This window comes from Berghia stephanieae, chromosome 4 (assembly GCF_034508935.2).
Source record: "Berghia stephanieae isolate SIO BIC M18660-M18661 chromosome 4, UCSD_Bste_1.3, whole genome shotgun sequence".
Classification (NCBI taxonomy): domain Eukaryota; kingdom Metazoa; phylum Mollusca; class Gastropoda; order Nudibranchia; family Aeolidiidae; genus Berghia; species Berghia stephanieae.
Window position 1 is genome coordinate 78,455,227 of NC_088363.1, and position 14,340 is coordinate 78,469,566.

The following is a 14,340-nucleotide window of genomic DNA, read 5'->3' on the forward strand; positions in this document are numbered from 1 at the left end:
GATGATGATGATGATGATGACGACAGTGGTGATGCTGATGATTGTGATGATAATGATAATAATAATAATGATGATGATGATGATGATGATGATGATGATGATGATGATGATGATGATGATGATGATGATGATGATGATGATGGAAGCGACAAAGACGGAGTTAATGTTGGTAACCATGATGACAATATAGAAAAAAAACTGTTATAATAACCAAACTAACAACAATAACAAAAATATATATGTATATAACACATTGAGTAATGTGTAGTTTAAAAGAAATACTTCAAAGTGAGGTAATATTTTTTTTCATTTTCTGCGTTCTTGTTCGTGATATTATAATAAATTAATGAATCATTATGAAAATACTCATACCAAACAGACATTAATTTTATTGCGAGACAACGAGGGACGCTTTTGCTTTTCCTTTCAAGTTTTTCCCCCCATCGCTTCATTGGAAACCGCTTATAATCTTGTAATAATATACTGGTCCAATGATTGTAGATAAAAAAACAAAACATTATCACTGATTATACAGCAATAATGCTGTAACAAAATAAAATTCAAGTCGAATAAACACTTCAGAGACTTGTGACGTAATAATATTATTTTTATTGCTGACGAATGACATTTATAAAAGTTATCATTCTTATTGGTTTTGCGATCCGAGGTAGTTAAACAGTTGTCCTACTCAATCAATCAATCAATCAATCAGTCAATCAACTTATCAATCTAATAATTTATCAATCGATCCACTACCTATCCAATCTCTCTCTCTCTCTCTCTCTCTCTCTCTCTCTCTCTCTCTCTCTCTCTCTCTCTCTCTCTCTCTCTCTCTCTCTCTCTCTCTCTCTCCAAATCTCCATTTAAAATTACACAATCGTTACCTCATAGTATGACTTCTCATTATGATTATGAATAAACATTATACAATATCTTAAGTACAATTTGCCACGGAAAGGAGATACATATAATACAAAAACTACATTTATTTATAAATTATTCATTTCAAGCTGATTGTGGAGATTATGGACTCATTGCAGTTTACAGTCAAACGCATGATATCAATGCAAATGATAAATAAATAATATACTTTGCATCCTTCTATATTGATTTTATGTGGAGTTGATAGTTTATTCATATCAGTTTTGTACTTTTTCTTATGTTAATTGGATATCAAAATATATTTAAAACGTATGTACGAGAGAGGTGAGAGATGATTTGAGAAATCGACAATACATTTATTTTGGATGAGATGAAAATTATAAGAAAAAGTGTGTTTATTTAATTATTGTTTACTTTTATCTCTTCTGGATTACGAAAGCTTGATTGATAAAACCCCCGAGCCACAAAGGGACAATTTTGAATCCCGCTACTAAAGTCAATTCCTTTCTAACCACTCAACAGTGGTTGGATAGCTGGATTTGTTAAAGCTCGCGAAGATAACTTTAAAATGGACGAGCGTATTGTCTAAAAGGGAGCAAGCAATTGCTGTTGTTCTTTTAACGCTATATAATCAAAGATACACTCCGTTTCCAAATGAGCAAATGGCTATGTAGGACTAGCTGTATGTGATTAATTAAAGGATCTTGGTAGAATTCCAATTATAAATTCGTGATCACCATTAAACTCATAATCACAAGCCTTGAAACTGAAGTGCAGTTTAAATTCAATATTTGTCTAAGGAAAAAATGAACGCATCTCTGTTATTGGCATTACAGTCATGCACTCTCTGGTAAGCCAGATGTGTTTATAATTCAGAAAGATGTGTGTTCCTAATTCCGACCATGCCAGAAAGGAACACGTATCTGAATTTGTTTGCACAAAGTGTGTTGTTATTGGTGTTGGTGGTGGAGATGACTTGCTGCTACTGATGATAGTGTTGTTGTTGTCTTTATTGTTGTTGTTGTTGTTGTTGTTGTTGTTGTTGTTGTTGTTGTTGTTGTTGTTGTTGTTGTTGTTGTTGTTGCGGATGTCCTGAAATTAAAATTTTGAGTAAATATATCTTGGGACGATCGCCTCCAGGAGGTTTTTTAACAATGATGATCTTGATTGATCAAAATCTTTTAAAATTCTTATTTCTGATATTTGTATCATATCGATATGACAATGAACTAAATCGATTTAAGTCGCTATCTGATTATCAAGTGGATCGAGTAATAGTGAAACTGCACTGCACAGACAGTGAACAATGAGGGAGGTAAAAAGTCATATGCAGCTGGACCTTTAGCATCATACTGTATTGTTTAAATGTTTGTAAACAAACCTGTGGTTTGTAATAGAAACTGATGAATCAGAGCTCGCACCTAAAAACCTCTGCCCTTTATAGCTGAAAGGGCGAATTCTCCTATCAATACACTGGCAAGTTTGTTTTGTTTGTTCGCGGGAGTTTAACTGGATTTGCAACACTTTCAGGTCATAATAGTCGCAAGAGATAATAGGAGATACCGGAAGGGCTTAGAGTATTCTAAGAGAAAACAAGATGTTGACATTAAGGTTCGATCTCGAGTCATCAAGGAGTTGTGTGATATCTTATTTACTGGGTTATTTCTTGTCATTATACTATCTATTGGACTAGCATATTATCTCTATCGACCATCATATAATCGCTCTGTTTATCTTAGACCTTACAAGGCGATACAAAAAGCCCATTTCACGACCAAAAAGATCTCAAACTTATATTGATTTTTCAATCAAGCCAACACAAAAACAAACATTTTAAAATGTCTGAGGAATTCGATTGATATCGAAAACTGTTAAGCTTTTCAATCATGGGCGATCTGGGACAATACACCTGCTAAGAGCCCTTCTCGCGCGGCTTTTTTTAAAGTGTTACCCTCCAATGAGGCTTTACTTCATATAAAAAGGGTTAGAGTCCATACTTATGACGTATTTATATCGCACACATCAACAATAATGTGTCAATTTGTTTGACGTCACAATGGCAAAGCGTGTCATCCAATTGAAACGGTGTTGTTTTGTTTTGTTTTTCACAAATGAGCATATTGACGTAATAAAATGACGGAACTGCCAATGGACTTAAAGTTCCAACTTTGTTCACGTTTCCCTGGCTATTGGTTTACATGCTGATCTTTTCTTGTCACCTGTCTATAATTATAACATATTAGATTATTTTTGTTTGTTTTTGTTCGTTGACTTTATTCTAGGTCGTATTTTCCCCCTATTTTTGTTTGTTTTGAATTGTTTTGTTTTGTTTGTGAAGTTAGGAAAGGCCACATTAATTCGTAAATGACACTTAAACTATTTTCGATTCCATTCATAACGAATGTTGACACACTTGGTCGTATGGCCTTGGGTAAGAGAAGAAAAAAGGAAATGTGTTCAAAATAGAAGAGCGAACATTGAGTGGTAATAATATTACCAGAAGGTTTAGTGTGAAACAATAATAATATAAGTCTTACCGAAGACAAAGATTCATGATTTCTACTAAGTGGGAAAATCAAAATGGTTGATTGTGTCAAGATGTAGATACAAAAAAAAAACAGAATAGTAATTTATTGGGGGTAAAAATGACAATTTCCATTGAATGAATAAAAATGAATTTATAAGTAGTTGACTGACTTCCTTCCGGTGAAGCATCCCAGCCAGGGAAATGACGACACAGTAAGGTCAATGACAGAGAGTCTCGTGAAAGAGTTTAAGAAAAGATTACCTAACTACCATTAGGTATGGGATCGAAAAGGTCTATATGTTAGGTCTATATTTATTTAGCAAAATAAATACCCCGTTTCCAGAGGGAGGATATAGATAAACTGCAAGATATAAAAAGAAGATTCGCTTATAGTTATAAGACAATGGGAATAAACTGCGTACACGTCTAATCTGTAAAATACTTCATAGTAGTGATACAATGGGTTATACGTTTCTCTTTTCTTTGAGTGCCTCTTGGGTCGTACGACCTCAAAACTCCTAAATGTTATAAGGACTTTTTAAGTGTGTGGAGTGACGATTGAATAAGTACATATTTTATCCATTCGTGATCGTATGATGCAGATAGCTAGGAGTTGAATTACATTGTTTTGTTGGTTGGTTGTTTTTGTTGTTGTTGTTTTTGTATATTACGTAATGGCAATGCAATTAATTGAGTTCTTATGTGCATGATTTTGTACTAGACTACGTCAAAAATAGATAATGTCCCACCCTAGTATATAGTATAAATATAATGAAAACAGAAAATGTCCGATCCTTAACTTGTAGTAAAAAAAATTATTGGTAAAACCCTTTCACTTTTTTTTAATCGGTATTTTTTTTCTGGACAAACGATAAGCAAAGAAGAAACAATCCAATCTGCTGAATTCAGAGGAATTAAGAGGAAAGCTACCATAATGATTTATAAAGCAATGCAATTATTGATATAATATCAATAACAATCCAGTCTAGTAAAAGTACTTTCAATTAGTTTAATAAGGATAATTTCTCGTCTATTACAGTTGAAAAAAAGAATATTAAGTACAAGTAACCTGTGTGGTAACATCTCTCTCTCTCTCTCTCTCTCTCTCTCTCTCTCTCTCTCTCTCTCTCTCTCTCTCTCTCTCTCTCTCTTTCTTTCTCTTCGTCAATACTTGACACTTTTTCAGTTGTAATGTTGGGGATTAGTTCAACAACAGAATTAATGGCCATTTAATTAATAATATGTACATTTCTATGGAAGTCATAATAATAATGATAATAATTATAATAAAAGTAATAATAATAATAATAATAATAAGAAGAAGAAGAAGAAGAAGAAGAAGAAGAAGAAGAAGAAGAAGAAGAAGAAGAAGAAGAAGAAGAAGAAGAATAACAATTACCATCATGATCATAACACTGATAACGATTGATTAATTAATAAATATTTAACACAATAAGTATAACTTCAATGAAGTATAGTTAGAACTCTAGAACAGGGCGTTTCAAATCGACTGTCCATTCACGGAAACGTATGTCCTTCATTAATTTAAGCACGGGATTATTAAGTAGAACCGTCCTTAATGTTGGACATAATATTCATCGTATTTTAAAATCAGTTTAGATCACAATAATTATTTTATTTTTAAAAAGGCGTGAAGTCAAAGATTCGTTACAACGATGGTCAGTTTGTGATTGCAACAACAATCATTGCCGTTTTGTTTTGTTTTTTGTTGGTTTTTTTTTTTTTTTCGTTTATTTAAATACACTTTGCATGTTCAACAGATCGTCTTACTCAGCAGCTGAAGAGGATAATACCGTCTGAAACATATTATTGCGATAAAACCAGCTGATTTTGATTTTCTATCAAGTCACGAATAGACAGACAAATAATTATTTTACTTTGTGTGAAACTTGACTTTATAATCAATGTTTACGACAAGTAAGACTGTTGTTACCCTTGGGTGTGTCGCGCTAAACACTCAGAGTAAATACCCACTGAAGCACCGAATAAATATTATACATTATGTAAAATGTAGGTAAGTATCAGAGATGCCAAGCGTTTGTTTGTTTGTTTTTAATTTACGTTATGCACACACAAAGTTGAGGTTTCACCTTGAGTCTTTGACTTTCCGGTTCCTTCTTCTTCTTTTGCGATGTTTTCGCCGATGCCTAATTGAATGCTTTCTCGACGACGATCGTGTGGAAGAAGACGATGATAAAGATGATGATGATGATGATGATGATGACGATGATGATTGTGATGACGATGATGATTGTGATAACGATGATGATGATATCAATGATGATGACGGTGATAATGAATCATCTGGCGATGAATTTGACACAGATCGCAAAAGTTTAGAGTTTGATGATGGCAACGACGATGCTTTTTTATCATTAGAGTTAGTATCATATCGATCGTAATCTGAGACTTTTGTTAAACGATGTAATAATGACGAAGACGACGGTGATGCCGATAACGATGACGACGACGATGAAAATGAATGATGCGATGATTCTGACCGTGATGACGATGATGACGACGAAGATGACGTTAAAGACGATAAGGATGATGATGGAGATAACTTTGGCATATTGTTGTTGGCATCGTAGAGCGAATACTCTGCTGGTGCCTGCATTGAGACAGAGGGAGAAAAGGATGGGGAGTCATTTTGTATGTGATACAATCTGCTTTGTGCAGTGGTCGAGGGTTGCTTTTCCGTGAGTTGGACGAAGTATTTTTTCAACAGAAGAGACAGTTTGACTTTTTTCGTTCTTGTCCGCTTGTGTTTTCCACGCTTTCCTTTCTTATGACGACGTTTGTGTGGGAGACGAGGGGAAGAAGGTGTTGCAATCGCGGTCGGATTTAATCGACCGCCTTTCTTGCGATTTTTGTTCTTTTTCAACCGGCGCTGTTCCCGAATACGTTTCATGATTCCGTCATATTTAGGAACTAGTAAGTTGGCGAATGTTTTAATAAATCTTTTATTTGGCCGAGCTTTTCTCTTTTTCACCCAATTTGTTATATGTTCGATGAGACAGTCTCGTTTAGTTTTCTCCTGTGAAGAAAACATTCTTTTCAATATTGTACAGACACACGATCGTTTGCCTTTAGTTTTACAATATTTTTGTTCACATTTTTTAATGTACTTCGGTATGACCGGCCTAATCCTAGAATAATTTCGGCACCATCGGGCTCGAAGTTTCTTCTTTTCTTTTCTTGCTGCTTTGAATTCACTTCTTTTAATACATTCTGGTCCATCCTCAAGTGATTCTTCGTCGCCTCGCAGAACTAGACGCCTTGCCTGTTCGGCCTTGGCTGGTTTTACATAGATAAGTGTGAACCTTGAACTTTCACGTTCTACATTGGTTTTGCTTCCCTTGATAGGACCGCAGTCAATTCCCAAGTAGAAAGATCGGTTTTGTGAGCTGTGGCCGACAAAATTGTAGCTGTATGTTCGAAACCCTTTCTCCACGAGATAGGTTTCGTTTATAAGACAGTCCTTTGTGTTGAGGTTTACCTGGGGATTTTCAAAAAAAATCGTTAATAAGTGCTTTTTAATTCTAGCATTGTCGATATGTAAAATATCAATGTGACTTTTAATGAAATCATGCCTCTATCCCTCTATCGTCGATTCGAAATAAAACTAAAGTTGTCTCTTTAAACAAAAAACAAACCGGTTAAAAAGTTCATACCTCAGAGTTAACAGCATATAGACTAACAGTATATAGACTTTTATTAACTTAATGGTGTTTTACTCTAAATCATCAAGACTCATATAATATAAATACTTAATATATATATTATATATATATATATATATATATATATATATATAATATATATATAAATATTATATATATATATATATATAGATAGATAGATAGATAGAGAGAGAGAGAGAGAGAGAGAGAGAGAGAGAGAGAGAGAGAGAGGGGGGGGGGGGACTCTGCACTGTGGTATCATTGTAAAATTTGTTTTCAAATTTGGCCACATAATCTTGACTTCAGAGAATGGATAGATCAATAATATGACGCCCGCGCCCTTCTCCAAACCAAATCAATTGTAGGCATCCTTTTAAACTTTTTTTAAAACGTGAGCTTTTATATAGAGCAATATCCACAAAATGTGCTCAAAGTGCTTTACAAAGGGTCCCTGTGTAGGACGAGGCATGACGCTTGTTACGTGATACAAGTTTTTCCCGACAGAGATAATGCTGTTAACGGCCAGGTACTCATTTTTACCTGAGTATGGTGAGAGAAAATAAGTAAAGAGCCTTTTCCAAGGACTCAACCAATGCGCCGTTCAGAGCGGATCTCGAACCCGGGACCTTCCAATCCAAAGGCGAGTGAATACCACTAGACCAGATAGCCGCAAGGAACTTACCGACATGTACAGGTCGCCTGTGGCATTCATGCACACAAACGTATCTTCGTGAAGACTTTGGATTACAAGACGCATTTGATGGGAGCTGAACTTGACAATACCTGTGAAGGGAAAAAAGGCAAGATATTTAGTATATCGATATAGGTATTATGTTTTGTTGAAAATATGTGACCCGCCGTCCCAAAACAGTTTTATGTAGGAATGGATTTCGGACCTCTAAAGGTGAATTTAGAATTGAAATGATAATAATTGCGAACTTTACGATTTCTGCAATGTTAGAAATTGTATTTATTCGCCACCAACACGAATAGAAATTAACTCCAAGTTCCATAATTTGTGGCTATAAATTCAATGTTCAGCAACTACTTCACCCCAATATATTAGCGCTTTGAGCCGCTGGGTCTCATATTCATTTTACTTTACTTAGACGACAATTGCAGTCATACGCAGAGTTCTATTCAATTTCTAAAAATGACCTTAATTACAGAATCTTCCTTATATGATCTTCTCCGCTTTAACACTAGAATTGGTAAAAACTCTTTTCATCATATTATTGAAATAAATAAATAGAAAACGGAATGGAAAGCTTCAATTGAACCAACGAAGACAGATATGTGGACGTTTCAGGTTTCTCCTTTATCTACAAAACAAGATGAATCAAACGCTCATTCGTCTTCAGTGTTTGGTTCATCGTCTTTTGTTGATAAAGGGGAAACCCGAAACGTCTTCGTTGATTAAATAATTGAAGCTTCCATTCCTTTTCAAATCGTTATTTACTGTCTCGTGCTTCAATCAGAACATTATCATATTATTATTGATAACCTAACATGGAAAGGGTAAACTTTAGTGATAAGCAAGCAAACAAATAAAAGAGCTGATTAGACGATAAAATAAATGGTGATTGGAACCCGAGACCTAGTAATTTAACTCAGATTACTGATCCTCTTATTCACCAATGCCATTTATTACGACTGTCGTGAAATGGAAACCGAATAGAATTAGATAGAGCATTTGGTCAAGAGTTTATAATACAGAAATAAGTGAGTAATTAGTACAGAATAATAGGACATAAAATAAGTAACTGTCGCCGGTGAGGTCGTTAAGGGTGGATATTATAAGTTATAGGAGAGGGGGGATCCTATCAAGAGTATCGATTGTTATTTTTGTGCCTCCAATTGAATATTTTGAGCTGTAAGTACATTGTTGAGGTCATATTATTATAAGGGAATATTTAGAGATTAATCTATACAAGACATGTAGTCATTTAACCATCGGTCAGCAGGGCGCTTCTAATAGCAAGAAAGCGGTTAATGCATTGTTATATGTATAATACAATAACAATGATAATAATATATATTATTATAATAATATCGTCTACTGTGGTAAATCGGCGCAATGGCCCGCACTGGTACAAGGCCGCGAAGGCCGCAATAATATTGAATGCCGCGCAGGGTGACATCAAAGAGGAACACAACTAACATTCGATTTTATATCAAATCCTTCATGTCCGCCACGAATCAATCAAAGCAAATCAATCGAAACAAATGGCTTCTTGAGCCGACCTTAGACGTCGAGGGTCGATGCCAGTTGTCGCCATCAACCTAAACCCATGCTTGGACGGTCCATTAGCTTTCGCTCTGTCTGACACATTTGCCTTCAAAATGTTTTCATTTCCGCCATGGAACAAAGTCTATTTATGTTACTACCAATTCTCGGCGCCTCTGGTGCTCTGGTACTGACGAAACGCTGTTTAAAAAGTGTGCTTGTGCTCCTTATCTCATCTCATGTAGTTCCATATCTGAAGCAGACGTCGGAGGTCATCTTCCGCAAGCTGATCTATCTCTTGCCAATTCTATTAAAGCAGCGCCACCTTTCTCAGCTTCATCTGTCCAAGTTCTTATCCCTTTCAAATACGTTATTCTTTGTCTTCCTCTTATTCTTTTTCCATTCATCTTTCCAGTCAAGGCGAGTATTTCCAAACCAGGGTGGCGGATAATGTGTCCTAAAAATTCCATTTGGCGTTTGATGATTTTTGTTATCAGTGATCTTTTTCTGTTTGCCATTTCTAAAATTTCTTCATTTCTTTTCCTTTCCATCCATGACACCCTCATCATTCTTCTGTAAAACCACATTTCCACTGCCTCCAGTCTTTTAACCATGGTCTTGTTTATTGTGCTCCTTACGGATTTAAAATGAGAGGAAGACGGGGGTAGGGCGTTGCTCGTGTCAGTGTAATGCGTCCCGTAAGCGCACTCTAGCAAGGGCGTCTTGTGTGATCCATGTTAAATTTACAATAGAATTGCACTGCTTTTTGACTGTCTCATGGAAAAAGTAGAACCGGTCATTATACGGCTTACGGAATACAAGCACAGTTATATTTTGGGGTTTGTTGTTTTGGTGCGGGAGGATTATCAACTTGCCGGAAGCAAGTACAGAAATAGTGCCGGTTTCAAAAACAAAGGGCCGGCGGACGGACATGAAACAAATGGAGCGTAAACAAGAAGACAAGGCACCTGGATCAAATGATATGAGCAGGGCTCAAGTTAATCGGATCCACCAACCCAAATTGTGCAGAGCTAGCAAGGAAAGAAAACAATAGGAAGGGAGGAAATAAAGTGAAAGGGGGAGAGGGAGAGGAGTGTGTGGAATAGTATTTTGTAGAAATGACAATGGCCTGATTAAGATAGTAACAGAGATGGTTTTCAATTAACGCATTTATTTTTAACTGTTTGTTGGCTGAAGAATGGTTTTGAGCCCGAAATGTTCCGTGTTTGGTATTTTGTTCCGTTCTGAAGCTATTATACTAATTTTGGTTTATTACATTTAACACAGAGTTACAAAATTTGATATGTATTGTTACATCTATTGTTTGTTTTTTTGTTTTTAAGGGTTTTACTGCGCTTGCAACACATTAAGGTCATATAAGCGCCAGTAAAAAGGAAGAAAATGGGATAGTAAAAAGTTCTAGAATTACAATTAAAGCACCCAAGAGAAAATAAGACAAAGGGGAACTGGGAACAAATAGGGATCAGATGTAGATTCCAAGAGCATACCACACATGTCTATAAGTCTCATCCGGACACAAGCACAAAATCCAACAAAGAGGAATACACTCAAATGCTTACATTATAAATTCAAAATAACAAATATAATAATACATAACAGAGAGATGATTTACAAGGGAAAAAAATATCATCTCCCAAAACATTTGACTGTTTCCCTCCCAGCTAGGACTCCGGCCAGAGCCAGGACAAAACCAAGTAATCCCATTCCAAGACAAAGACAGAAAGCATGTTGGAAAACAGTTATAAGGGGATAGAATACAGAGTATGTACCCCCCTGCCCACTATGGAAGGTCAGGAACCCCACCCAGTGTTATATCTATGAAACAACTCTAATCTCAAAGAACGTGGTTTGAATAATTGTAACTAGTTATAGCCACAGGTTTGCACTATTAAGTAAGAGATGGGGAAAAGAAGGTGGGTAATATAAAGATAAAACGGCATCTAGCAGAATTTAGGGGTGTAACAAATTTGTATATATCGCGCTTGTATGAGAGATTTCCATTTCAATAAGACTGTAACAATTTGGGTTATCAAACGTGTAAATATGTACAAGTCTGTCTTAATGATTAAGGCGAAGTCGCGTAACCGTTGGTCTCGCGCCGATTCATTCGGCTGGTTCCTGTTCTGTGGAATTTTTTCGGACGCGGCCGTGAATAAATATAATCATTTTAGTTAACTGCCGTCCCCTGGAAAGAAACATAATTATTGTAAAGTTGGCCAAGAAACGTGTACTCCAAATATCGATCTATTTAAATGATCCTCATCTTGGCAAAAACTCTCTTACCTGCGCCCTCGAGAAGCCATGTATCTGCGCTATATAAAAAATCTTAGCTGATTTAATGTATATTTCATTTACAAGTTATATACAACCTCAATCTTATGTTGCCCCAATAATCACCCCCATCCCTCCTTTCTTCCAATCTACTACATAGCACTAACGAACAATTTACCTATAGCATAGATAATGCAATATTATGTACTACCTTACCTAAGTAGGTGCTACGTTTGTTTCCTATAATATATTATATGCGGCCCCATAATGAATGGGCATACCAACATATAACACTTTATATGACTTTTATTGACGACTTTTGGAGAAATGAACAAGACGTTGTATAGCAATGCAATTAATTTTTTAAAATATACAAATGGTTGACATTTTAAGAGAAGAAACGGGGAGCATTTGCTTCAAGTTTGCAAGGAAAAGACTGATTTCTTCTTCTTTGGTTCAGTTTAATAACTTGTGGTAAGGGCGAAATTGGAAAAGTGCATAACTGGCGTTTTGTGGTTATGGTCTTGTATAGCACTTAAATATTGTGTATTATTGTACAGAGGGATTCGGACAAAAGTACAATAAAGATGTTAGGGCGGGCAATGCCATTACATTCAAGATGACAACTTCCTCCCTACATTATTTCCACCTTTGTTTATGGGCCTTCTTATGTTCGTCCATGGGAAAGAAACTAGACACAATCGCACCTACCTTTAAGAGCAATGAGACCCACTTTATTCTTATATTTATGTGACGGACAATAATAAATACTCGCTACCTTTTGAACAAGACGTTTGACTATCTCAAAGTATCCAATCACTTTTGGATGGACACCAGACATGTTAGGAAAAAAATTCAACTTAACCAGGAATCGAAGCCAGTGGTTTTCTATGAACCGAGTGCTATGCTTAGAACTGTCGGCAAATATATACTGAATAATGTTAACCATCTTAACTAAGAAGCTTTTGAAAAAGTCCCAGGGTGTTTTTGACCCATCGATAAATGAAGCAAAAATTAAATGTTTCTATGATTATTTTTAGAATGTTTTTAAGCGTTGTAAAGTCAGTTTAAATGCAATACGAGTATTTCGAATTCCAAGCGAGAAATCTCAACGGTCAGAAGAAAATAATCCATAGGCTCCGAACCTAATTGCGACCTGCTAATCCAAAGGCGAGTGGCTGATCTCAACACATATTATGATAGACGATGTTGTTACTCGCCGGATACTCACTCTACACGTGGACATTGTGAGAGAATGTGAGCAAAGAACTTTTTTTCCAACTACGCACCAACGGGTGTCATAGGCTCTAGATCACAATGTATGAAGAATGACTCCAACCCTTTTCTACAAATAGAAACCAAGACTCCAAAGAGGCCGAGCCAAAGAGGAGAAAAAGTCAAAGAGCAGATTAAGTGACCGACCGACCGATTGTAATATTAAGTAAAAGCGACCCTTGAGATGTCAAATAAATGTCGGAAGATAAAGAATAATGTCTGCTATGACATGACAATGTCTACTACAACAAACCTTCCACTGCAGAAAACATTGGATGAAATGCCCTTGCGAACACCGCCTTGGTGTCAACGCGGAATTGGCTTTGTGATTGATGGGACTGGTCGGTGATTGAGAGCATGTTTTAGTGATAGGTTCGATCCGACGAATAGATTGGATTGGATCATAAAACCTGTAATACGGGAATTGGTTTATGCCATTAGATCTCAAAATACATTAGAAATAATTCGATTATATTCAATGAAAAGATATATTTTACCAAACGTATTCGCTGTTTTGTGTGAGTTGGGGTTTTTTTTTAATTTGTTTTTTGTTTTTGTTTGTTGTTTTTTAGTTTTGTTTGTTAGATTGTTTTGTTTTGTTTCTTTATTTTTGATTTTCTTTTTTTTTTTTTTGTATTGGTTTTGTTTTGTTTTGTTTTTGCTACTATTTTTTATTATATTATATTTCTAATCCTTTGCAAGTTTGTTTTTGATATTCTTTGTTCTTGTTGTTGGTTTTGTTTTTGTTTTACTTTGTTTGGTTTGTTGGGTTTTTAACAATATTTTTTTGTGTGTTGAGGGGTGTCATTTATAATATGATTATTTGCTGTCGTTGATTAGTCATGAATACATAAATGATACAGCTGAGGCTATACCGCCAAAATTTAAATCAAACTTTGTAGGATATTATTATGCTAAAGACATTTTTTTTTAAAATTTTAAATAAAAGCAGATTGATATTGAATTATATTAAGCTAGATAATCGAGTAACCAACGAAAAAGGAAAAAAAATATGGAAAGAAGGGGGGAGAAGGGGGGCGGAATCAATAATTCCTTTTGCTATTAGCGAGTTTCCATAACACCAAGCAAATGCGTAAAAGGAAAGTTGTGGAAAATCCCTCCTTTATGTGCGTGAAAAAGTGGACAAACAAGTGTTTGTATATTTATTTGTTTGTTTGTTTGTTCTTTCATTGCATAAGTGGGAGGTCGGGGGATGGGTAGGTTGGGTGTTCTGTTTTGTTTTGTTTTTGTTTTTAAATGTTCAAAAGATAATATATATTGTTCAATGTAATTGGACTAACAACAATAATGTGAATGGGAAGTAACCAATGTAGTGTAGCAGTATTTGTCGGATTATTGCTGTGTCGATTGGTCGGACCGTGTGGGACAACAGGCAAGCAAGCAGGTAATGTCTCATTCTTCACTCTTTTATT

General features: G+C 35.5%; 1 protein-coding gene across 3 annotated transcripts in view; it reads right to left on the minus strand.

Moving 5' to 3' along the window:
- Positions 1–5,121: 5,121 nt before the first annotated feature.
- LOC144971321 (uncharacterized) overlaps positions 5,122–14,340 on the minus strand; it is a 92,238-nt gene continuing 83,019 nt past the window's right edge. For all 3 annotated transcript variants that reach the window (XM_078911979.1, XM_078911980.1, XM_078911978.1), the window contains exons 3-4: positions 7,796–7,896; positions 5,122–6,929 (exon numbers count right to left, since the gene is read on the minus strand). In XM_078911979.1, the coding sequence (XP_078768105.1) occupies positions 5,517–6,929; positions 7,796–7,896 (1,514 nt within the window). In that variant the 3' untranslated portion in view covers positions 5,122–5,516. The remainder of the gene's footprint in view (positions 6,930–7,795; positions 7,897–14,340) is intronic.